General features: G+C 36.9%; 1 protein-coding gene across 2 annotated transcripts; it reads right to left on the reverse strand.

Annotated features, from left to right (window-relative positions):
- Positions 1–908: 908 nt before the first annotated feature.
- Positions 909–26,490, reverse strand: FGL1 (fibrinogen like 1). 2 transcript variants are annotated; one of them, XM_073219104.1, is made up of 9 exons: positions 26,357–26,490; positions 17,655–17,734; positions 15,112–15,292; positions 8,582–8,741; positions 8,237–8,334; positions 4,989–5,077; positions 4,633–4,820; positions 2,353–2,589; positions 1,030–1,163 (listed from the first exon to the last, which is right to left on the reverse strand). In XM_073219104.1, the coding sequence occupies exons 2-8, from the start codon at positions 17,715–17,717 to the stop codon at positions 2,382–2,384; spliced, it is 987 nt and encodes a 328-aa protein (XP_073075205.1). In that variant the 5' UTR covers positions 17,718–17,734; positions 26,357–26,490; the 3' UTR covers positions 1,030–1,163; positions 2,353–2,381. The 2 variants fall into 2 exon arrangements, with proteins under 2 accessions (XP_036852913.1, XP_073075205.1); XM_036997018.2 differs by lacking the exon at positions 2,353–2,589 and having other exon boundaries at positions 909–1,163; positions 26,357–26,489.
- Between the last annotated feature and the right edge of the window lie 810 nt (positions 26,491–27,300).

Raw genomic sequence — 27,300 nt, forward strand, 5'->3', positions numbered from 1 at the left:
CCTCAAAGCCAGATCGGGCTCCCTGCTGTATACTCCTTAGGCACATATATTTCCTTTATATGTATCAGCATCTTGTTCATATTGTTATGGTTATATCATGAGAGTCTCTCTTTATTTTAAAAAGCCTGAGCTTCATGTGGGCTTGAACTGTGTCCTCTGCACCTGACAGTTGGTCCAGTTGGTCCTCACTTATCTTTTGAATATCTTACCTTTACTCATACTTTCCCTTTGACTCATTTGAAAGGTTCTTTCCCCCCACCTCACCTATCCAAGTTCTATGCAGAAGAAGCTGTAGCATGGTGGCAACACATTTAATTTAGGATCAGAAGACTTGCATTTCAGCCCTTGTTCCCCTACTTATTAGCTTTGTAGCTTCTGAACAGACACAAAATTGCAGATCCATAAATTTTCAGTTCTGTCACATGGGCAGAATACGTCATAGCACTGGTATCAGAATTAAAATGAGGCTTCTGGAAGAAGTGTAAAACCTACATAAACATCCTAAAATATATGAGAGAGTGTTTTATAATGATTAAGATTCAGGGTTGTGTTTATAAGAGCTCCAGCTCTGTAGTCAGAGACCTGAGTTCAAATACCCACTCATATTATTTATTGTCTATGCAATTGATTTGGCAATCCATTATTTGCCAGATTTCTTCATGTGTGTTTTCAACAATACTCATACTAATCTTGCACTTACTCTTGTGTTATTTCCCAAGTTACGATATGTATTCCATGCTTTTTATTTTTTGTTTAACATAAAGTGCCTATCAGAGAGCCCTCTGCCCATAGGAATCAATAAATACTAACATAATCTACATTTACTAGGTGAATATCACATATTTGCCATACTGAAAGTACATTACATAATAAAGGTAAGTAAAAATGAAAAGTTGTACATATAACAATTGTCATCATCATATGTCTGTATTTTCAGATTTGCTATTTTTCAAGTCACTTTAAACCAAGATGAGTTACAGAAAGGAAAGCCCGACAGGGACAGTTAAACAACGTTTGGAATAAAATCATTTGGCCTGATTTTCATAACCACAGATTTCAAAGAATACCACCATCCATGCCAGGTGTACCAGACAACCCCATTGTCGGTGATAGCTGTGTAGGGGCCAGTGTAGTAAATACCATTCGGGTTTGCAGAGTGACACCTAGTGGGAGAAAATATAAACAGGGAACAATCAGACTAGAAAAATATCCTGAAACCATTTTGTTAGCAACCATCAAAAACATTTTAACTATGAATTTTGCCATTTTTCGAACAAAGGAATAGTTATCATTTTCCAAAGCCAAGTGATTATTTTACAACAGACGGGTCTTTAAACTGTTGGGTTTTAAATAGATGGGTTTTAGTGTCATATCTCAGGATACAACCCAGGACACTTGCAACTTACTGAAAAACAAGCATTTCTGTTCTTAACAACCTCTACACAAGAAAGGGAAACAAGCAAATGCCTTTGTAAGAGCGGTGTGGGTTAACAAAGCAAGGTGTGGCATGGGGCTCTCCTGCCAGCTTCCCTGGATAATTTGCACTCACACGTTCATCCATCTGCTGCCAAGGGTTAGCTTTTGTACTTCAAACTCCCTTCTTCCTTTTTGAAAACTGCAAGCATATCAATTATTTTAACCTCAAGGGTGGGAAACAAAACCTAAACCACCATTTGAAGTTTTCCTAGCCATCAACCAATAATCATTCGTCTGAGTTGCTGAGTTAATTTTTTACATGTAATGCTCCAATCTAGGTAAGTTGGTAAGGTTGTATCATGTATTTTTAAATGTCCCCCTTCCTCCTTTGGGATAGGTAAATTTTGTCCCTGATATGTATAAACTAAGAGTATGTGATAATTTTCTGTGTGCTGTTGTTATGAAGTGAGTTACCACATATTTCTTTATTGATTTACCAAATGAAAACATGTCAGAGTCAGACCTTAGGATATAAGGAGAACATTCACAAGGGATAGTTCTGAAAAATCTATGGAAACCACCCAAATTATTGAATCAAGAAAGCATATAATTCACCCACAAATGCTGAGTGGTCAGCTTGCATCACTTGCCCAGTAGTTCGTTCCTGGTGACCATCCTAACAGTCCTTCTAATGTAAATGGATGTTACTAATCGAAACCATGATTGCTAAATCTGCAAGTATCAAGAGCCAACTGTATTTTCAAAACTGTGTGCAAAGTAATATGGAAGAAGAAAATAGTCCATATTTTCTCCAGCATACATATTTTAGTGTATCTCTGTTTTCCAAGAGCTATCTACTACATGTACTTCTTTATTTGGTCTGTGATTTGAATCCCACTGGGAAACTGACTATACAGTCAGCATAGGAAACCTTACCTATTCTGGGACCAATTTTCCAGCATCATTCAGTTTCCAGAAGAGCCTGAACTGGATACTAGATTGGGAGATGGCTGGGGCTCCCTCGGTGAATAAGTAACAGTGAACATCACCTGAGACACTATCCCAGCAAAGCAGGGGAAACAACGCCCGGTGACTGATTTGCTATGTCGAGAAAGAATGTCTGGTAGGTGGGTAATAAGTATAAAGTGCAACATTTCAAGTAAACTAGAAGATCTATGAGACAGAGAAAAAGAAGAAGAAGGAACGGTGACAGAGTTAAACTACAGCAATACCAGGCATGGTAGAAGCAGCACCAGGCTTGTAGAACAACTGATTTTTTTCTCCAGTTTTTCTGATTTTCTACCTGTACAACCTTATCATCTACCTTTGACTCCAAGGCTAATGTAGACTTCTTGGGTGGCTCCAACTACTGAACTGCTTTTCATTGACCTCTCTAAACCCCTATCTTTAAAGGCAAGTAAATAATCTATTTTCTCATGTTAATAAATGTGCCAGTTGTCATTCAGGCCCAGTACAAGCCAATCAACAAGGTAAGTAAATGGTTTTGATGCTATTATTAACCAATACAATTGTTACTTCTGTATATGGAATTCTGATGGAAATTAAACATTAAGGGATGCTTGCAACCTGGTGAATTACCGGTAAGTTTTACATAGGCCTGACAATTTTTACATAATGTCAACTTAGAAGGGCAAGGGGAGAAAAAGGAGGAGGATGAAGATGGTTTCTTAAAGAACAAGAAAGCCACCAGGAAAAAGATTATCATCACCTTTGATTTGCTAAGAAGAAAAGACAACTTTAGTTCTTTGTTCTTTCTCTCTCACTGCTGTGTTCCCGTTCCCTCACAAATGACCAAAAATTAAATGGACTCAAACTTTCAAGAAAACAAAATCCAGAGAAAACACTGCTTTTGTACTACTTAGATTCAACTTGACATACCATGTTACTACTACCAGCTATATGTACATCAGATCCACAGCTCTAAAATTAGCACATCACAATAACTGATGCTCGTAACAAGGACTCTCCTGATTTTAGGGAAAATTACAATAAGTCTGTATACCTCCACTCAATAAGATGGGGGCTTCTAAAATGCTTTAAAAGAACTTACATAACAAAAAATGGTAAAATTTAGATTGTGGAATTTAAATGGATAGTTCTCAATTACATCAAAAGCCTGACACTCCAAAAATACTCACTTACCAAAGATTCTATAATGGAAATTTTAAATGTCCAGATATTTTGAGGTGGTCTGGTCTTCTCCAGAGATGTTCAAAGTTCACACTAAGAGTTTCGGCACATGTGCTTTGCAGATATAGCAGACCTATCAGGTTACTTTTAAGGAAGACCACATGAAGTTTCCATTCCTGCCTTAAATTTGTCATTATAACAAAGGGAACTGTCTGGAAACCATCTCAAGTGAAAAACAGCTAATCATCATGTGAAACCTTCATAAGAGTGTTTATCAATCATACCTTAATAAAAAAAAACCAGCTAATCAGGAATATCTGGCCTAGAGAAGAGAAAATATTTAGGAATACAATAAATATCTTCTTATTCAGTGCCTGAAGAGTTATGTTGTAAAGAATGAGAATTTCTCTGGACATACTGAAAAATCTGGTGAGGTACATGAAGGGAGATTTCAGGTTAATAAAAGGATAAACTTACAATCAAAAATAAATCAAAGGAAAACAATACAATCAAAAATAGAATGAGCCAGCTTATAAAGTAACACTGAAGTAGTCAGAGGGTAGAATCAGGTTTCAGAATTATTGTAGAGGAGATTTCTGCATTGGGAGGAGCTTGGAGTCAATGATTTAATGAAAGTCACAGTGATTGAAAAGTAATATTACATAGAGGAATTTACTACAATAACATGGCCATTTTGCATGATAAAAGGTGATAAGCTAGCTAGTTATTAACATACTGAAAGTATTTTTCCTGTACATAATACTCCCTATTTCTTCATGTCAATTTATGGGCTACTACTTATGACCACTCACCATAATTCATTTGCAAACAGTTTCAGTAAAAGTCTGATTTGATTTGCTCCTGTGACATTATCTTTCAAGCTTTACTAACGCCACAATGAACAAGTCACCAAAAAATACATCATCATTGAAAAATTCTAATAAGGATGATTACTTAATAATACCAGTATTACAAAGAAGATCAACATTACTCATATATTATAATTAATGCCCACCAGTGAGGTATCACTAACGCCAGTACAATTATGTTTCTAAAATGTCCAACCTGTTAAACCACCAGCCAGACCGATCCTCTTTTGCACAGTTCCCTTCGTAGTTGTCATTATCTCTATCCCATGTGCTGAATTTCATTCTTTGGTGACTAGCCCACCATTGCACCTCAGGATGAAAATTCCCTGCAAGGGAGTCTCCAGCTGTTCCAGAATATTCTCCGATATTCAACTCATAGGAATTCTAAAGGAAAAGAGGCAATTTCCACTATCAGTTGTCACTATTTCAATGTTTATTTAATAAATAAGAGCAGACGCACTATTGCATGTTTTTGTTTCCACTGACTTCAGGGATTCTATTGTATATTTTACACATTAATTCATAGTGTTCCTTATTTGAAAATTTTAGTACCTTTTCATCTCCAACTTTGAAATTTTTATATTGTGCGTAACGGCTATTTTTTTCAAAATCTGCAAGGTCTATTTTTAAAGTGTAGTCTCCTGAAAAGAAAAATTGTAGTTTTTAAAAATGTGTGATATGACATTGACCTACCGAGGTTTAAAAACAATTCATAGCTCTGTTTTACTTAGACCATTTCCTTCTGCCATGAGTCAGTTTTCAAAGAATAAACAGTGACTTCATCGTATTTACAACATGAACTTTTGATTGTGTACTCGACTTGAAAAAAATTAGAGACACGGCATTATAGGTAGAAAATTTCTATTCAACCTTTCATAGGTAAAAGCTAATGCAAGTGAGTTGGCAAAGAACAACAGAAAGAAAAAAACTCATTTTTAATTAATAGATTAAGAAATCTAACAGTGAAGGAACAGAAGTTTTTAGAAGTTTAAACATTTTTGTCCTCTTTTTCTTACTTTCAGTAAGAACAGTGATCTTAAAAATAAACAATGACTGAAAGAGTTGGTACAGTCAAGTATGTCTCTCTTCTTTGTTGACCCATGATTTGCAAACAACAGACTATTCTTTTTTTGGAAACAGAACTACTGTCAGGAACACAGGAGTTATCAATCAAACTAATTGTTAAATAATATATGTTCTATCCTCCTAATGTGATGAAATTTCATAATGACCTGTAAGACTGGGTTTGAATTTACAGTCTTAGTCTCCTTGGGGTTCCAAGCCAGAACATGGAGGCCCTGGAGAGAGAGCTGCTGGGCCCCACTATGCAGGCCTGGTCTAGGGTCTGCGTCCCTGCTGTTCCCGTCATTATCTCTATGTCCATCATGCACAGAAAGGGGCCTTGTCCACACTTGTGGACATTCCAGGCTGCACCTTCAAGCTCTGTTTATACCCATAGTAAAAGCTATTCCTTCACCTCCATTCAGGCTCAGGGGTGCTCAGTCCAGAGCACAGTCTTCCTAGTTGGGGGCGGACGAAGAAGAGGCTGAACAGGTCCTAGAAATAAACTCAAGGCTGTCTGGGCAGGGAAGGCCGGACTCCCCATTACTGAAGCTAGTCTGGGAGGCATGTGGGTTCCTCTTGGCCTTGGTACTTTGGCCCCACAGGCTTTTCCTCCTGTGGAGCTGTCCCATGGAATGGGGTTCCAGAAGAGGCCCCCCACAACCTGATCAAAAGGCTATAAAGGTTATGTGAGCCAAGGGACTGCACATGGGAGCAGTAAGACAAGCTAAGTTAACTGTCCTAAAGAAATACTTTGTATTACAGAAGAGAGATACAGTTAATCTCAATTTTTGAGGTAACCATCTAAATATACTTACAGTTGATATGTAGATATGCAATTACAGACCATTTCTAAATTAATTTTATTGCAAATGCTTCCAGTCAAAATGTATGTAATGCGGATAGAGCTATTTTTCAAAGGCAGTTTCTGAGCCTTAACTGCTTTCATAATTAAAGAATGCAGGGACAAAGGCACTATTTTTCCTTAGGATGATGTGATATGTAGCTGTTAAGCCTTGAACTGATAAATACATTTTTGCTACCATGAGAATAGCCTACCTCAAGACCAATCAAAACATGAAGGGGAAGCAGATGTGTTGGCAAAGTACATCAGGACAAATAAGCACTTAGTAATAATTTTTACAATAGTGTTTGAATTTTGTGTTTTTATCAGGAGCCAAGGGTTACCTCTTGGGCTTTCCATAGTTTCAATATGAAACCAGATTAAATATTAACATGGGAAAGAAACAGAAGCTGGTATGATAAGTGTTATATGTATTATAAAATATTTAAAAGCAGGATAATAAATAGATTGAAGAAAGGGAAACCGTATAAAAATTTAGAGAGCATTGATTACAAGAAGGACAAAGTATTAAGCTTCTGAGATCATCCAGCCTCTCTAGTTTTTATTCTCATGTCTCAAAGATCCCTACAATTATAATCCTATTGACTATTATGAATACAGAAATACCAAATGCTTTCCTTAACTGGGATGGAACAAGTAAACCCTTGCTCTTACATTTAATGCATTGCCTGTGTGATTTAACATGCTTTCTTGAGCAATACAATTGCCTTTGAAGAAACATTCTGCATCAGACCTGAGTGGGGCCGACTGTAATCTCAGACCACAACCGAGGTAAGGGAGGCAACGGATTGGAGCAAAAAAACGTAGGAAAGAGAAGCTTGGCAAAATTTTTATTGAACTAATGATATTTTAGACAAATACTGAACTCTGGTTAAAGATATCCACGTAAAAGTATACACAGGGAATTGTACAAATGTCTGCAATTTAAACTGTGTCAAAAATAAAGAAACTGGATGATGGATGATGGATAGATATGTGATTGAAGCAATTTAAAAACACAGTAAAATAGTGTAGAATCTACGTGGTAGGTTGAAACTTTCAGCTTTGCTTTATGTTTGAAATTTTTCAAAATAAAAGGGGGACCGAAATGAGGACATTTAGGATACTATTTATTTGACTGCAAAAACAGCCCAATTCCCCCAATTTGCAATGTGACTCTGTAACTCTTCCCAGTAAGTCTATTTTCTTTCCCCTTAACTCTGAGCTTGTCCTGTGACTTGCTTTCACCAACAGAAGGCAATGAAGGTGACTGTGTGCCAGTTCCCAGGCTAGGTCTCAAGAGACCTGTGCGCTCTACCCCCTTTTCTTGGAATTCTGCCTGTGCTGTAAGAACAAGTCCCGGCTGGCTACCTGGAAGATGAGAAACCCTGCGGAGCAGAGCCGAGCCATTCCCTGCGAGGCCAGTCTAGAGCAGCCAGCCTCAGGCTGACTAGGAAGTTGATCACAGGTCTGTGAGCAAAGCCCAGCCAACCGATACATTTGTGGGAAATAATAAAAGGCTGTGGTTTTAAGCTACTAGATTTTGAAGTGGCTTGTTACACAGTATTATTGTGGCAATAGATAACAGTATATATATTTTGAGGCACTCAAAGCATGACAAAAAGAATGATTATGACATTACATTTCCTTTCCAGAAATAGAAAAAATATATATGAGAAATGCCCCAAACCCAGCCCACATCTAGTTTCTTTTCCTCTATTCCTAGTTTTAAGAAGTCATGTTTTACAAAGGGCATTATTGCTCAAAAGGGATTGTTAACATCTTCAATCCATAGTAGTTACCGAATTCATTCCCTTGCCTATGATTTAGTGAAAAATATTTTAGTGTTCTTTTTATTGTATTTCAAATGAATTTTATATCAGGCAAACCTTACCTTGCGCAGTCAATAAGTGAAGATTTTTATTACCCAGCCAATATTCACCATTTTTTTGGACAAAATTTCCAAAGCCATTTTCATAGTCATTCCAGTTTCTAAAGAATTAAAAGTGAAAGCTCATTTTAGCAAAGTCCAAGTGGACCTTTGCTGTACTCAAGATGCCCAGCCCTCTACCTCCACCCCCAATATTTTCTTGATTAGTTAATGCACTTTCAGTGTTCTTACTCAGAAAGAGTGAAATTCTTTGCAATTATAGACTTCAGGATGTAATAAAAATGCTGAACTTATGATAAATCTCGCATTTGCTACTCCAAATAAATCCTTACATCATAATTAGCACACCTGTTAAAGTTCTCACTGCCATCAGATCGTCTCTGAATTACAGTCCATCCTCCTCCATCAGACATGTCGCAATAAACAGAGAATTCCATTGGGCTCTGAAGAGGTTTGATTTTGTAAAATCCACTGCGCTTATATCCATCGTTGAAAATCTCTGAACAATCTGTTTGCAAAAAAATAAAGTAACATTTATTATGCGGCTTTTTTTCCTGGGCACCTCTGAATAAGAGTACTCAATACTAATGGAGACAAACACATGATACAGATAATCAGCTTTTAAAAATTACATCTTGTACATCTTCCAGTAGATATTAGGAAAGTCATATGTCCTTTTCTAGTATTTATCACCTGAATCCCTGATATGATCATGGAAAGAAAGGAGTACAGTAGGCATCTGGTTTCTCACTTCTGACTTTTGTGGAAAACAATTTAAAAAATGGTATGTGTTCAGTTAAATACAGTATATTGAAGTGGAACTTTTAGCTTTGCCAGACAGAATGTGGAACTTCTCTCTCCTATGAAGCTATAATGAACGTAGAAATTTAATACCAAATTATTTAATATGGATTCTCTTAGAACATTAGAAATCATTTTGAACATCTGGAAATGAACTAAAAAATACCAGTCTTCTTGTTAGATTCTTATAACCTCCCACCAGATTTTTCACTAACCCACTGAAATTTCTAAAAGTCCATGCATTCTTAGATGTTTTTGTTAAAAACTGCAAGCTTCTATTTTTTATCCCTGCATTCCTCTTTGCCGTGATATTTCTTTGACCACAGAAGCAAACGTAGTTACCTATTTGTCACCAAAAGGTAATATGTTTCTTATATCAGTTGAGGGTGGGATAAATTGATATCCCCTAGGCCTCATCTAGGCTAATCTGTATAGATTTAGAGAACACAGCAAGTATGGACTTCAGTATTGTTTAGATGCCCAGGAAGATTTGTTTTGGGTTGGTTGAAGTAGTGGCCACTATAAAAAGATGGTCTCAAGAATACCTGGTCACAAACTTTTGAGTAAAAATATTCAAAAGTAAAAAGAAAAAATAAAGTAACAATTGAGTAAAAAAAAAGTAAAAATTAAAATCACTAAATTCCATATTTTACCCTTAACCCACTTTGTTGGTATCTTTCCTTTTTAAAAAACATTTTCTGTTCATGATCGGATAATTCCATTCTTTTCACATATTTTTCACTTCTTTCTTCATTTTCATTGTTTTGATGGCAATTTGTCTATATTTCTGTTTTATAGCAAATATCCCACATGTTAAATAGATGGAATAGGCAATAGAAATTAGAAGGGGAAAGAAAGAATCTCTGTCACTTTCTAAAGCCCTCCCTAGGTTGAGACCAATCATGTACTATTTCTGCTTTGGTGAGATGGCTGTCTTTGTAATGATTTAGGGTTTACTCATATACTTATTGTTGAGATTTAGAAGCCCAAGTATTCTTTATATGTGCTTGATTATTTTTTTTAAATCGTGTTGGCAATTAAGAAGAAAAACAATGGGAAAATGATGATCTAAAGTTAGTTCAGTGTTTAAAAGCTTACATCTTGCAGTCAAGTACATTGTATACCTCTTTTCTTTAAACAGACTATAACCTTGTTAGGAAAGGAGCTCTTTGCTTACATTTAATCTCCTACCAAAGAGCTGAATAGTAAAGACCCACAGGGTTCAGACTGTTTTCCGGGAAAATATGGAAATGATTAGCTATAACATTTGCCTCTGGGAGACTTTGTGAATATGGAGTTTTCAGCCAATATTTTCTAGTTGTTTCTATTTTATGCCAACTTTGAGTTTGTGTTTTTGATTTTTTTGCCTTCTTCCCAGAGAAAAATGTCCAACGCAACTTCAGATCCAGAGAAAATTTCCAACTTCAAAACAAAAACACAGCCAACAAATAAATAAACATCAGAAAAGCACCATTAATTGTCTGCTTAATAGACGCACACTGTGATAGCAAAAGTTCAAACAATGTAGGTTCTAAAAATATTAGCTAAATATTTAAAACTATGATTTTTCAAAATGTTTCAACCCACTCAACTCCTTGGAGGATAACCCGGCTAAGGACAGGATGAGAGGGCTCTGTTTTCATAGTTAAAAAAAAAAAAGAGTGGGGGCGGAGTTTGGACACTTACATAACAGAGTGAGGCCAAGGCTTCCTGCCTGTTTGACAAACACTGTGCTAAACCGGGTGACGTGAATACTTTCCCTGATCATGCAAAATGCAAGCCCTGTTGGAAAGCTGAATTTTTAACTTCATGAAGTGATAGGACAGCCTGCCAAAAGGGCTTTTTCCTCTCGTCCCAGAATGGCGCTGAGCTCAAAGCTGAGAACCAAAGGCATGAAGCCCCAGCTTCTAAACGCGAACAAAGGCCCACGGAGCCCAGCCAGCCCTCTGCAAGGCGCGCGGGGAAACGCTGGAGCGCAACCGCCCCTCCCCTCGCCTGGAGGGGGCCGCCGAGCTGACCTGCTGCAGCCAGTCTCACGCCGGGGAACACAGGGAGAAGGGGAGAAAGGAAGTTATTTCCTCGGAGAGAGCAATTATTCTTGTAGGGTGGGCAGAGTGGTCTCTCCTCTGAAACCTAGCGAGAGACCATGTAATAATAGGGACAGATGGCTGACATTCACTAAGCACTTCTATTGTAGTAAATGCTTTTGTAATCATGGTACCTGTGTTAACTCAGTCTTACAGCAAAGAAACATACTTATCATTCCTATCTTACAGGTAAGGATTAAGAAGCATATAGGGTTGAGTAACTTGCCCAAAGGCCACAGCTAGCAGGGCGAACAGCTGGAATTTCAAACTTTTTAAACAAGGCTTCAGTGTCTACACTGCAACTACGACACATACTGCCTTGTAAACACTGGGGCCCTGCAGGAGGGCACATGGTTAAACCAGGGGCCTGTTGGCTGAACAGTGGTCATCTTGAGACAGGGAGGCAGCAGGGGTAACTCCTGCCCAGTTAGAGTAGCTGTGGGCCCCCGAAAAGCACAAAGTCTTACAAAACAGGGTGCTTGAAATTGAAACAATGTAACAATTTTTTCCCCATCGGGACCCAGTGGTATAGAACAGCTTATTGCTTATAGTCGCGTAGGCCCATTAGCTTACAATAGTGTATCTGGGAAACCTTCACAGAGATAGGTTAAAACGTAACTAGCGTTCCAGGTGAATCTATAGCAAAGTCCCCCTGCAGCAAGCATAAAACCCTATAGACAACAAGACCCCAGGCGGCAACCTTGCCCCTCCCTGCACTTGCGGGGAGTTCCATACTTTCTCTTATCCTGAATAAAGCTCGCTCTCTCTCTCGCTCTCTCTCTCTGTATCTGAATAAACACTGTAAATCTCCTGCCTTGTCCGTTCACGAAGTTCATTCTTCGACTCCTGGAACAAAAACCCCAGCATCAATGTTACAGGCTGTTGTGACAGTGGCCAATTAATGTGAATTCGGTACTGTGATCTTTTAATGTAGGTACATAATTCAATAGCACCCAAATGCTTAAAAAACAGATACATTTAATGATACGTTGTATAAAAATCATGTGGTTTGTGCATTGTTTGCGAAAATTGCTGGGTTGTATCTAATTAGGTGTTTTCTACCATAAGATGAATTAGAATTCAGAAAATAATTAATTTACTTAGTAATGTAGTAACTTGTAAATAGGAACAAAGAAATTTATATTTCTACAGATAACATACATGAATTTTTTTTAATTTAAGGTAACCAAAAATGTATACTTTGGTGTGAGCAAGTTCTCATATGCTTTATATATTACTATATATATTATCTTAAATACGTTAATATATAATTGAGTATTTTTTTAGAATTTATGTGTATGTATTTTAAATATTAAGTGTATACCCTTGGTAGACCCTCTGATACTATTTGCTTATATTTTGAAAAATAAAGTGCAACTGAACTAGATATTTCATATATTTATATTTATATTTATATTTCATATTTATTCCTTCTTCATGTTTATACTATGTGTGAAGAATATTAAACATAGATATGTTGACTTCTGGGCCTTTTTTTTTGGCCTTGATATCCAACAACAGAAAATGTCTATCATCTAAATCATTATATGTGTTATAATGTTATAAGACACACATACCCTACAGTGGTTTGTCTAGATCTTGTCCGTATGACTCTAATACCTGAGTCCTGCTTATACAGTCAGTCCCACTGACCTTGGTATTTTAATTTTCTGGTAACTGACGTCTTGCTTTACTCCTTGGTGACCTCTTACTTCCTAAGGTCAGCTCCCAGCTCTCAACACAGAGATCAGAGTCGTAGCTCTAGAACCTGTTTTCCCATGACTGGATTGCACAGTGCCGGTAGCAATCATCCAGTTGCCTGCCTCTTGCCATTATATCGTACCTGAATCTGTGTTAACAACCTAACAACCTGCTCAGATTGGGTTTGAATAGATACCCTGGATCTTGCACTTGGTGGGAATTTGGAACGATGGTACTCCCCTCACTCATCCATCAGTTCCTTGCCCTTGAGATCAGTTTTGTACCTACCTTGGGAATCACATATCTGTATATTCCTACTTCGAATAGCCATCCTGTTGCCTTCCTCTCTAGTTGCTAGTCAAATAACTATCTTGTTTGAACACCATGGGTCTTTTTGAAGTGTTTATCCTCACTTTCTCTGACCAGGTCTGTTCCACCAACTAAACCTTTAAAAATATGTGTCGAACATCTAGTGTACGGCAGTCACCATGCTTGGTGCTGAGAATACAAGGTCAGCTCCCTTTAGCTGGGGAGACAAGGTAAAGCTTACGATGGTGATATGCCAGGTTAAGTGCTAAGGTGGGAAAGTAAAGGGTGTTTTTGGAGTGCATCGAAGTGGTACCTAACCCAGACTTCAGCATCAGGAAAACTTTCCTAAGTGCTGAACGGGTATCTGAAGGACGAATAGGAGTCAGTCCAGGGAGAAGGAATTGAGTAGAGAAGACCTTCCAGATAGAGAAAAGGGCTAATGCAAAGCTCAAAGGCTCGGGAACTCTTGAGGAATTGTAATGTTTAGCGTACCTGGACTGTACCCGGCACTACTGATTCTGCTTCCTGGCCCCCTGTTCCCTGAGCTTTCTTTCACTGGCTTGCCTTAGCATCACTGGAGTTCCATTCTTAGCTTCCAGTTCCTGGTTCTTTGCCCCATGATTGTGTTTCCCACACCTGTTTTTATCCACGCTGTCATTGGCTCCTCTTTGTTCCATGTTCCAGGGCCAGAGACCATCCTCACCCTATATCATGGCCTACTGTCATGGCCAGTGGCTCTGGCCTCCTTCTGACCCCTAAAGGGGAGAAGGGAGTAGGACTCCAAGGACTCTGCTGGACAACAGAGGGTCAGGAGCCCTGGACAAAGAGTCGTTTAGAAAGAGATTAGGATTTTGATAAAGACAGAAATTAGGATCTTTACCTAATCTCTCCTATTAGAGAATTAGGATTAGAGTAGTAATGGGAGCATTTTATTGAAGCATAGGTTCTAAGATTCTCATAACTCTTACATCCTACCCTGGGGTATAATTAGAAACACAAAACGAAGATGTTTTTATTCTCATCAGCTTGGCATCTCTTTGGCCCCTATAACTTTTCAATTATAGTCAGGTATATTTCTCCACTTAGGTTTGCTTATGTTGCCCTTCCTATCTCTATGTACTACCTTGTTTTTATTCATAAACATGAGGCTCCACCCTGATAGCCAATAGGGAGGAAAGAGTGCATGAAGCATCATCCCCGACCTTACAAAGTGCCAAGTTCATTGACCAAGAGAGGCTCATAAACAGAGAAATTATGATACATCAGGGCAGTAGCTAGAGAAGACATCTGAACAAAGGGCTCTAGATGGCATTCTAGTTGTTTCTGACAACTAGTGTTTGCTTTAATTTAAAAGATGCCTGGAGGAAGTCAGGCGAATAGCTTTCATTGGAAATAATGATATGTGCAGTAACGTATGTAACATGTTGATAGTTTATGATCATTTAGTGTCTGGGGGAAACACTGGCTTAATCAAAAGGAAAATTACCAACTATAAAATATACACATAAAACTGACTCTTATTTTCTTAAATAATTCTTATTCTTTTTCCTTCCCTGCCCTTTTATTCTATTGCTTTATTTACTACCCTAAGGCAATCAGGGTCTGAATAAATGAAATAAAGGGAAACTGTATAAATCTAACAAGAAATGATACACAAAAACAAATCCCAACTGTAAAGTTTCCTACATATATCCTGCCATTTGCACACTGGTATTTAAACAATCTGTTGTCTTGATCTCTTAAACTATAGAAGTTTTCAGATATTTAACATTGATACTAAATATCCTCTGAAAGGATAATAAAGAAAAGGATAAAATATGGTATAAGACATTCAAATTCAGTATAATGCTTCATGCTGCTTGTTACTGGAATAAGAAAAGCTCTTTAGCAAAACTGGAGGTAATCAAAGAACCAGGACCATCATTACACATGGGTGTATGATATACATTATTGAAACACTTACAAAAAATAAATTCTGACCTGCATATTGCCTCTTGCCCCCAAGATCAATGGCAATATTCTCCTCTCCTTTGTCAAGGAACTGGACTTCCTTCTCATGCAAAAGTTGTGTGATCTTGAGCTGTTGCTGTTTAACCCGGGTCTGGAGCAGGTTCACCTGGGCTCTGAGCCGTGCCTGCTCCTGGAGACAGTTCTCTAGAGCCTGCAACGAAAATGCTCATCTTATTTTCTTGGAAAATAAATGCTCCCGATAAATTGGATGAACCAATGATTCATTTTCATCACCAACTCCCACTTCAGAATATAATTCTAACTGGGAAGTGTCTTGGAAGTTCTAATACTCTTCCTTATTTGAAGACTAAGAAATTAAGATTTATGCTAAAGGGTTTGAACTAAACAATTACATAAAATAATCTGAATGACTAGGAGTTTTAGAGGTGCCGTCTCATTTGATCCTCATAATGATTCCAGGAGGGAAGAATGGCCCAACCCTGGTGAGGAAACTCACTTAAAAATTTCCAGCGGTTCAGAGGAGTCAGTATTCAAATCCAATGCAAGGGCCCTGTTCTCAATCTCCATATAACGCCACCTAAGTGCTTTCTTGATAGTAAAGTGCTTTACAGCATCATTATGCATCATTACTATGTCAATCCATAAAATAAACAGAGCTTTTGAATGACCTTTTGGTATTAATATGCCTAAAAAACATGATTGAATGCTTATAATCTGATGACATGTGGACATCAGATGCTAGTTTAGTCCCTCATGACCCTGAGAATCTCACCCATTTATCTCTTGCTGGAAATTCTACTGCAGTCACTTAACTTTTTGCTTATTTATTGTTTCCCCTCAATTACTTTCAAAAAGGATGGGAGGAACCTGAGTCTTCTGATTAAGTCACTTATTTTCTCTAAAAAAGGCAAAACCCCCAAAATATTGCGCCAGTTTACCAGCTCGTTCTAAGGTGGCATCTGACTGAGAACTCTCCAAAGATAAACCAAATGCAGTGGTGCATTGGGATGTTGAAGAAGTTCTGTGGCCAAGAAGCTGCTCTTGACTCAGTGCTGAGAGAGTTACTAGGGGTAATGGGAAAAAAAGGACGAATGACGAATTTTTGCCACTTTTCCATTTTTACCGAGATGTCTCCCTTTGCAGTTCATGTCATGATCCTCTGTGGTAAGCGTAAACATTTACTTCTGAGAAATTATGAATTTTAATGCGTATTGCCTTATGTTACATTTACAGACATGATTTCCTAAAGCAGGCATTTGATTATAGTCAGATGTATTTTCCAACTTTTATTTGCCTAACTTTCTGTTCCTGTCTTCATGTACTACCTTATATTCCTCCATAAATATGTGGACCTACTGTGCTCCCTGCCCTCAGTGAGGCAATCAAAGCAGCACAATTAGATATGGTATTTGGGATAAAAGAAGGAGGTACACTGCCTTTCTGTGATGGATCATAATGCAAACAAAAACATTCAGCCTTAAAACTAAAAGTCATGTGGGAGAGTGGGAAGTGGTGGGAGAGACCTTCACCCCCATCTCAGGGTCCAAGTCACTCAATTTCTCCCAGCTTTTTCTCTAGGACTATTTCTTATTTGCTCTTGATACTCTATTCTCGTTACCCTGATTCATCCATTCTGAAAGAGTTACTTGCTCAGCCCCTGAGTCAGAGCCATGTAAAAAATGAACAGCAAGAACATTTTGTGGTGTCTGGAATCCTGTGCAGTTTCCCAATAATGGGAAATTGGTTGTCTTATTCTTAAGTCTAGTAGCCTATGCAATTTTAAAATAAAAAACTGAACTAGAATGTTCAGTTTCTATTACATGGTATATATGATTTTAGTAAGCTTATTTAAAACTTAGGAGTTTTCCTTTTCCCAAAACATTGAGCAAGTGAGTATTTTCTCCCTTTTATTCATGAATGGAGAAAAGCATGAGTTTATTGTAATTATTTTCAAATAATCTGTTTAGTTTACACATTGGAAAACCCAAAATCAGTTTTAATTACTGTGGACAATTTTAAATCCCTATCTTATGTAACTACCCAAATACTCCAGCAAGTTAAAAAAGATTACTTATTTGTTGTGAATACTGATTTTTACTTGAAAAAATTTAAGGCACTTGGTAAGCACCTGTTATGTGGCAGATGCTTCCACAAACCTTTTTTATTTTGCCCTCCCAGTTAAGTTTTTTCAGTGACAAGTTACTATAGTTTTTTTTTCTGGACTTGGAATTCAACCTCTAGAACAGTATTTTGTAATTTCGAAGAAGGTTGAGACATTCCAGAAGAAATAGGAAAAATGTACTGGACCCACTTAGTAAACTGTTAAGCAGTTCTTTATGTTAACTGAGTGCTAATTTGATAAAGCTTGGAAGCATGTAAAAGTCAGAATGCATACAAATAAATGAAAACTACATCAATACATTTTTAAGAGCCATAAGTACACACTTAAATTTGGTACTCAAGGCTCAAAGTTCCAATGGAGGTCTAAGGCAACTAGAAAAAAATATAACAATCAGGGCTGAGAAATAATAATAGTTCTGTGATGAGCTTACCCAGCTTTCCCCGCCCATTAGCAGAGTAGTGGCAACAACGATGAAACTGAACATCTTTGCCATTTTCTCCTTTGAAAGAACTGCATGAACAAAGAGAATTGCAGAAGCTTATTCACCGTGGATTTTGTATGAGTCCAGAGTTGGGTTCAGACTCAAGGTGATCCGGGAGGTTGGATGCAATTCCAGAGCATCTCTGATCTGAGAGTGGCCAAGGAAATTCTCCTGGTCTTTCCAGGCTTCCCACACACAGAATGATGCTCACTGTTACCTGTTCAATTGCAAAAACAGACGGGGGGAGTCTGGCTTTTCGGGTGGCCCTATGTGCTGCTCATAGGACAGAGGCACAGGCTCTGTAAGCACAAAGACCAGGTCCATAATTGTGGCTGTCACTTCCTAGTTGTGCGGCCTTACGCAGCTTACACGGTTCTCTAAAATGTTTCTGATCTGTAAAACAGGAATCATAGTCCCTATCTTGCAGGATTGTAGCAATTTTGATGTAATATTTTTAGATACTTTGGCATGTGACAAGTACTGAATGAATAGTAATTTGTTTTATGTAAGGAAGACTGCTTTTATATTTAAAAGAAGAAAGAAAAAGGTTGCAACAAAGGAGGTGATATGCATTGTTTTTCTTAATGTCCTAATGTGGGCAAGCTACCAAGATAATAGAAAACTTGAAGCCCTGTTTGAAGTTGTAGAGGAAAATTAACTTTACTACCTTTTGAGATTATTTTTTCAGTCACTCTTGAGGCAGTGAGTCTTGGTGAAAAATTGTGCTCATCCTCAAGAGAACTCCTCGTGCTGTCAGTGGTGGATTTTCATGAATTTTAGAAGCTAAGGAGCCTAGAAGTACAGAAATAGCTGCATAATCTTCAAAAAAATTTTATACCTACAGTTTCTACTGAAAAAAAAGAACTGGAATCAACTGAATTAGATGTTAGGCTATTTTTATTCTTATAGAACCTGTCATCACTAGGTCCTTTTCGTACAACTCTTACTCGATTCTTACATAATTCAAGAAGTGGTTCCTAAACCTTGCTATCCTTAATGACCACCTGGGGACCTTTACAAAAATTTCCATGCCAAGGGATTAAATCAAATGTCTAAAGGTGGTAGTCAGGCCTTATAATGTTTAAGGCTCCCAGCAAAGGTTGGGAAGTAATGATTTAAAGACTTAACAGGCAATTTTTTTTTTTAGTCTACGCGAACAAAGTTTCCCGTTTTCAATTCTTCTAGAGTCAATGGAAACAGTTACAGAATGGGAGGGGCACTCCTTAAATTCAGTAACAAATAGTATGCATGACTACCTTGGGAAGCACCGCAAAATATAATGTGAATTTTCTCAGTATATGAAATTTGTGCATTTCAGAGTAATAAAGAGTCTGTGTGTAGATATAACTGTATCATTTTACTTCATACAGTTTCACTTCTGGCTGATACTGTTTTTACTACACAACCTTGAACTGTGCTATGTGTTTCATAAACATCATACTTCACCCTCAAATAGCTCTATAAGGCAAGTACTATTTTCCTCATCACACAAGTGAGTAGATCAGAGAGGGTAAGTCACTTACCTAAGATCACAGCACTGGCGAGTGGAAGATCTAGCAACTGAGTAGAGGGCTTCCCACCTACCCTGTACTCTACATGGCCTTCCTCTCTGTGTACGTATCCCTGCTGCACACAGGGAGCCAGGCTGCATAGAGGGGTACAGAGGCCCACCTACTGGGCCTTGTCCCGTGAATACCAACCACTCTTACTGCACATGGCTGTGGCTTATTTGTTACAGAATCGTGCGTTTCTACAAGGAACATCAGGTTAACTTGGCAGGAGAGGAGACCGCTGCCCTAAAGCAGAAGCAGTCCTGGGGAATGGAAGCAAGAGTTTATTGACCATCAGCTGTCTGCTCAGCACTAGGTTGCATGCTGTGGGCAAATAAGACAGAGCTGCCTCCATAAAGCAATGTTTGTGGGAAGAAGTGAAAATATATATTAAAATGGAAGTTAAGCATGATATAAATCAAGTATACATGAAACCATATGTAATTAATTATAAAAACGAACCTTTTCAGACCACCTCTCAAGACAAAATTAATTCCTTCCTCCACTGTACCTCATACTATATTTACAGACCAATATAGCATTTGTTCACTCAGTAAATATCATTTGTGTGCCTGCTGTGTTCCAGGCTCTGTGCCAGGCAATGGAATTATCATTTGTTCAGTTTTTTACATGTCTTTCTCCAACTGCTTCCCTTTGTCACACAATTTTGCTTGAATTAAAGTTTTGGAAGGCAAAGCCCACACCTTGCTAATTGTGGTATCCCTAGCATCTAATTTATTGCAACGACCCCACTTAAAGTCCAATTATTGCCCCTGCAGAATATTTTTCCCAGGAGGGAAAACCTTTCTCAGAGGGGAAAATGGGATTTCCTTGCCACGAAACTTCTTTTGGCAGTAAGATACCTCCTTTTCTATGCTCAACGTGGTCAGGGGGAACACAACGGGAGGAGTGTATTTTTGAAAATAAGCGGTAGGAAGGAGTTAGGGACTTTTGGTTGGATTGAACACACGAATTTTTTTCTTTCTCACAAAACCCCATGAGAAAAGGAGTGACGAAAATTGGAGCAAGTATGAATTGAAAAGGGCGAATAATACGGGAGAGGAGAACCCAGCTGGCATGCAATGTCGACAAGCTTGTAGATGACACAGAGTGTGTGTCGGCAAAGCTGCAGAAACCTGAGTATCAAACAGCAGCACAGGGAACTCCTCAAGCAGCAAGCGAAGTGGCCTCGCAGTGTGCAGACTGGGGTGGGGCTCGGAGGCGGACACCCCCACCCCCACCTAGACACAGCGGCTGGACGGCTCTATGTCTCCCACCCCCTCAAAACGGAGGCTTACTTTCTATGATGGCGAACCACTGAGACTCCAGGTAGCTTGGCCATGGGCACAACGGAGGTCTGGAGACACATAGTTCTGTAAGGTGGAGACACCCCCAGGCTACTTTTAACCAGCAGCCGGGCTCTACACCCCTGCCATCCCTTTCTGGGCCAGAGATCTGGATTCCTCTCTGGAGGAATGAATACCTTCACAGAAAAGATCTCCAGAGGCTGACTGGGGGATTTTCCAACAAAGAGCTTTGTCCTCGCCGCCCCTTTCCAAAGGAGCTGGTGAGCGCCGGTTGGCAAGCCCCCTTCATGCACACAGGAAACGTACAGGCACAATATTTTGCTTATTTCTTTTCAGGGAGGTTTCCTCTCTGAAAGGAAGCGTATTTTAATTTTCATTCCGTGTCTGTATTTACTTAATGGTCTAAAGAGAAATGGTTGGGGACCTGATGTTCTCTATGGCAGCACTGGGCAGAAATCCATGTAAAAGCAATTACGTTACCATGAAAATATATAATTACCTGCTATGATTTATCCTTTTTATCCAACCTTGTAAACAAAACAACCAAAATGTACAGAAAGAAGTGAAGTGCTGAATAAATAAAATAGTTAAATGGGCAAAGGAATCAGATAAAATACAAGAACTCATTATAATTACTCTTTACAGAAAAGCTCTGGTAGGCACATGTAGATCCACTTTTTTCAGTAAGTCATCTTTTTATACATTTGTATGGTATAGTTTATGGTGACAATTTAGGAAAAACTTATTTCACTCTATTATCTTAGTAATTATTTTTCTTTAAAATTCAAGCATATATTGGTATCTTCTTTATGCCAGGGACTATGTTTAATAGATGCTTTTATATATAGATTATATTAAGTATGTTGAATTATATTTTTCAAATTAGCTTATATTAAAATATAGAGACAATTAAGTTTAATTGTGGCATTTAAAATGTTCTCCAAAGTAAAAAACAGTCTCCCTTTGTGAGCTTTTAGAGGGGCTAAAAGTGAGATGAGAAATTGCCAACAACAGAAATATGAGCAAACTGAGAAAAAAAGACTAATAGGTTTGCTATCAATCAGTATTTTCTAAGCGATAGAATAATCTTGAAGTTATATTAAAAAAACCTTTTCTAAGTAGCTTGTATTATGGTCATGAAAGATAAAATCATTTCCTTTAAATGCCAACACCAACTGCACTGAAGAGCCATAATTTACAACGCCCTGGTGTCCTACACTATGCATTTGCAGGTGTTGGGCTCAGGTCTACAAATTTAGCAAAATTTCTGGTTGGAATGAATACCCTAAATCAAAGGCATCTGGTGTTATAAGCCAAAAGAGTTTTGTTCTGATCCTGGGGGTGCTCATGTTTCTTTGGTCTGGAAGTCCTTGGAAGGTTCTGTCATTACCATTGGTCCATCTGTCAAGACACCGTTTGTGAAGAAAGGACCTGCAGAAGTATAAATTCCCACTACAATTACAATAATTTCTTTGAGATAAAAATGGAATGAAGACATTTCCACCTTTCAAATCAGGCATAGCAATCAAATGCTACTATAGAAAATTTATTTTCTTATAGGTTTAGCTGTAACAGTGGTCTAATCTTGTCCATTTAAACTGTTATATGCAATCAAATCTTCATAAAATAAAGCAGATCTCCAATAGAGGTGTCTCCTTTCCCCCACCAGAATTAAAGGTAGAAAAAAAAGCAGGGGGATTGGGAAAGAAGAAAGAATCCAATTATTTTTAATTATTACATTCCATAAATCACACTGGAAAAAATAATATAGGTTGTCAATGTACCTACTGTTATCTGTACTAAGCATCAATAATTTTGAATAGTAGTTCATTGGAAATAAAAAATGATCTTTCCTAAGAAAAGCTGAGATGGCGAGCAGAAGTCTCTAATGATCAACAAAGAAAGTAGAGTTCTCTATGGAAGACTTGAGCTTGTCCTATTTGTTTACAAAATACATGTAGTATTTTCCTACTTGAATCGTAAACATCTTCAAGGTCAATGTTTTGTGCTGTGTTGCCCACCTTCTGAATTACCTATTTTCAAAATAGAATAGGCAATTATCCTTAGACTTTATGACTATTGCTAATTCTCTCTGTTAACATATTTTTTAATACTGTGCAAAATTGTGGTAAACTTGTGATTTAAACATTCTAATTTTAAGAAGAAAAATAAATAAACCTCCATATCATAAAAAGCAGATATAATTGAAAGCAGGGACTTGAACAGATATTTGTACACCAAGGTTTATAGCAGCACTATTCACAATACCCAGAAGATGGAAGCAACCCAAATGTCCATCAACAAAAGAGTAGATGAACAGAATGAGCTATGTATATATAATGAAATATTAACTTTGAAGTTATTATGGTGAGTGAAATAAGCCAGACATGAAACTACAAATACTATATGATTCCACTCACATGAAGTACCTAGTGTAGTCAAACTCATAGCAACAGAAAGTAGAATGGTGATTGCCAGGGACTGAGAAGTTACTGTTTACAAGGGATAGAAAGTTTCATTTTGGGGGGGTACAATTCAACCCAGTAGGGGTACTCAAAATATTTGTTAAATTGGTAAGAAGAAAACTTATGAGCTTAAGTTAGAATTTTAGACAACTCCCAGCATCTGTTATTGTAATTTTACAATTGCTTACTACAGACCAAATTCTTTTGTCTGCTGAGTTTATTAAATTCTCTTTTAGATTCCTTCCATTGTCTCCCCTCTCCCAGCAATGACCAAGAGCACTTAATAACAATGACTTTTGCTAAGTTTTTGTTGATTTGCAAATAGTTTTTATTGATTTGCACATATGACATTGTGATGTGTGATACTTACAGTGGTTGTACAAAGAGATATTTGGATTTATAAAATCTCCAAAGAAAATAAGTGACTGAAAACTTAATACCTAAAATATTTAAAATTTGGCTATCTTAATGGCCTAATGCCATTGCTATAGCTATCTCATAATAAATTATTAGTTTGATTCATGTTTTCATTTGGCAATTAATATATTTCTTCAGCAAAATTATAACAGTTATGGTGTCATTTTCTCATCTGTACCTTTATAATTATTTATTATTTAATTTAAAAATTTATCATAAAGTTCAAGGAGTAAAAATTTAAAAAAAATACCCTTCCACATAATGAAGATTTCTTAACATGTATTCATTTATGTAGTCATAAACATAATCATAAAGCCTTTTAATAATACAGAAAATAAGCAAGCATGATTATTTTATTGTATAAGTAAGCAAAAGAAAAAGGGATGGAAAATAGGAAATAGTTTTTTAAAATGCGTAAAAAGATTTAAAAAATAGAAAATGTTACCCTATAAGGATAGAATACACAGTCAAAATATAATGAAAATAAGTGAAATCATCCAATCATCCATACTTGAGGAAACAAGGTTCAGAGAGAGAAAATTGTTTGTCAAAAAAAAATACAGACTTTCACTAAGGATATTCACATTTATCTGGGAGATTAGTATAAAAATATGATACAATACCATTTTTCTGTGACTCTAATCCAAAGTATTCTTCTGACTGAAAAGAACCAATATATTTTAATGGATTTCTTTTCTTTTTTTTTTTTTTTGGTATCGTTACTGTACAATTACTTGAACAACATTATAGTTACTAGACTCCCCCTATTATCAAGTCCCCCCCACATACCCCATTAGTCACTGTGCATCAGCATAGTAAGATGCTATAGAATCACTACTTGTCTTCTCTGTATATACTGCCTTTCCCGTGTCCCTCCCCCACCCCCCACACCCACCCCTGCTACATTATGTGTGCTAATCGTAATGCCTCTTTTTCCCCCTTACCTCTCCCTTCCCACCCATCCTCCCCAGTCCATTTCCCTTTGGTAACTGTTAGTCCATTCTTGGGTTCTGTGAGTCGGCTGCTGTTTTGTTCCTTCAGTTTTTTCTTTGTTCTTATCTCCACAGATAAATGAAATCATTTGATACTTGTCTTTCTCTGCCTGGCTTATTTCACTGAGCATAATACCCTCTAGATTTTAATGGATTTTTATTGGACTTTTTCCTTTTTCTTTCCAGTAGTGAAAATAATGTCTCATTTTTCTTCTGTAACAGTAACCAGATCTTTGTTATTTTAATCCACTTCCAGCTATCAGATAAAATATTCAAGAGTCAAGAAGTAAAATTCATGAAATTTCTGTGCCTTCCAGACTTTGCCTTTACACTCCCTGTTGACATTAGTATATTTTTGTTTGGTTCATCAACAAATACCCTAATCTATTTGTGGAGTCAAGTACTTTATTTCAAAAGTGAATAAATTAGTTTAAAAACTTAAAGAGCTTTTTAAAAAACATGTGTCCTTATATATGATTCTGGCTCTTGTATAAGTGACAGTGTGTGTGAAAATGCTCTGGGAAATAACACAACATACAGATATACTGGTGTGTTGGTAGAAAACAGGGCTGATGAAATCCTTTGGCAGGTCTGTCTCTTGCTGTCTTGAAATTTTCCTCTCATTGGCATTAAAATAATCAAATCTGATCTCTCCCAGAGAAAGGAAGCAGCCTCTAGTACAGCAGATCCTTCAACAATAAGGCTTTCAAATGTCATTATATATACTTTAAAAGTCATTACATTAATTTGATCATGAATAATTCCTGAGAATATCATAAGTCCTCAAAAATTTCCCAGTGCCTTCATTTGCAATTCTAACTATCTTCCACAATATTGAAGAAATGTTTAGGTATTAAGACACATCTTTTGTAAATATGGTCTCATCATTCATGATAGTAAAACAGTATTATTCTGCAAATCTGGTTTGTGATAAATCCATATCAGTTTATTGAGTTCCTCACTATAAAATCAGTTGTATTTCTTTTACAATGTTATTGTTTTGGGCTGTTTCTAAATTTTTAATTACTATAAAACTGAAATAATTTTCAAATGGTGATTATTTGATATCCTGTATTATTTGATATGAATTATTCTAGATCTAAAATCCAATTTCTACCCCACCTCACTAAAAAGATTTTTTTAAGTTAGTTGATTATATTGGATTAAATTTAAAGGCAAAAATATTATTAAGTCTAGACCTGAAAAGTTCTATGGCTGATGTACAATTAAAAAAAAACACAATTACAAAACGAAGTAGTTAGTAACATGTAAAATTTCAAAAATTGTAGTATGTCTTAAGCAAGCTATTATGAAAGGATACAAAATAAAAGAAACGAAAAGAAGAAAAAGTTATTGGAGGAGTTTGGAAGAGACATGTTTAATAAGTTAACATTCACAGATGGACTACATGCTTAATGTAAGAGTTAGCTAAAAATTTACTCATAAACACAGACTTAGAGACTCTTGGAGGTTATTTTCTTCCAAACTTTCATTCTTTTTTTTCTGAAAATGGAATTCAGCAGTATCTTTGTCATTTATCTTAAGAAGTTATACTCAGTGAAAGCCTTAAAAAGTCAAATAAGTTTGATTACAAAGAGATAGAAATCAAGAAAAACATTTCTCAAGCTTTTACTTCTGAAGTGGAAATTATACCATGGCCCATTTTATTTTCCATTTTGTATATTGAAACTGCAAATACTATCGGGTACATAAAATTCCCATCCAATTCATTTAAAATGGGAATGAGAACAGAAATGGATATGAGATATAATGCTAAATCTCTTTTCCAAGCTGCAGAAGTAGTGTTCCCTCTAATCAACCTCAGTAGACAATGATTGGTTTTTGTTATGCTTAATATCGTACCTATAAAATAAATTAGTATTATTACAGTTCTGCTAAAACTGCAGAGATGGTAAATACCTTGCCTGAAGTCAGAAATGAGTCAGAGACACCGCTCAAGCTAGGTCCCGCTACTCTGCCTCTCGGGATCCACTAGCTGCATCCAGAACTTGTCATTGTTTCCCTGTTATTTGATTAGAAATAGGGACAATGTTGATTTTGGCTTTAATCCAGAAACAAATATATGAGGAAATCAGTTTAACTGGAAGGAAAACTAGAAGAGGAGATTCAAGGGCAAAGCCCAATACTCTGATTTTTTTTCTCTTTTTTCCTTCTATTTGTATGAATTTTTATGAAAGACTCAATAATATATCTTTATAAAAATATATCTCTGCTTTTCAAAAATTCTTATTACTGTGCTCAACCAGAGAATCTTTGTACTGTTGATTAAATTTGGTAATGCTCACTTGAAGATTAAGTGAAACTAAAGTCAAGCTAACACTTTGCTTTTAGTCTAATGATAATGAAATTTTACTTATAAAGATGTGAATTAAAATGTCATTTCAATCACAGAATGGAGAGAAACCAAATTTCTCTTAGTTATAAAGTATGTGGCAGGCTAAGAGCTGCCAAGATGAATTGGTCAGGTTATTAATCTTTGAGAAGGGAAATGTATTCCCTGAGTTACAAAATTGTGAAATTTATCTGTAAACCTCAGTTATACTCTGTACGAGTCGTTCTTTTTTTAAAAACCGTAGAGGTTTTTCTAATGTGTAATAGGTGACTTGTTAGCTCCATTAATCATATTGTGTAACAGATTCAACTGGAAATCTGTCATTTCTTTTTTCATTCTGATGTAACTCAAGCTGTTGTTTGCTATTTGCTCTGTGATCCTTACTTATTAACTCAGTTTCCAGTAAAATACTGAAGTTGTATTTTCTTTCCATTCTTTTTTTTTCTGCACTCAAGTATGGCTGGTGTTTGGCCCTTCCATTAAACATTTTCCTGTCACTCATTCAGGAATT

The sequence above is a fragment of the Manis javanica genome, chromosome 12 (assembly GCF_040802235.1).
Source record: "Manis javanica isolate MJ-LG chromosome 12, MJ_LKY, whole genome shotgun sequence".
NCBI classification, from domain to species: domain Eukaryota; kingdom Metazoa; phylum Chordata; class Mammalia; order Pholidota; family Manidae; genus Manis; species Manis javanica.

Coding starts and splice junctions, on each gene's coding strand:
- FGL1 (XM_073219104.1), bottom strand. CDS start 17,717: ATGGCAAAGATGTTCAGTTTCATCGTTGTTGCCACTACTCTGCTAATG. Junction 5,078..8,236: donor TCACTTATTGACTGCGCAAG/GTAAGGTTTGCC, acceptor TTTTCTTTTCAG/GAGACTACACTTTAAAAATA. Junction 2,590..4,632: donor TCTGGCTGGTGGTTTAACAG/GTTGGACATTTT, acceptor TCTGTCTCATAG/ATCTTCTAGTTTACTTGAAA.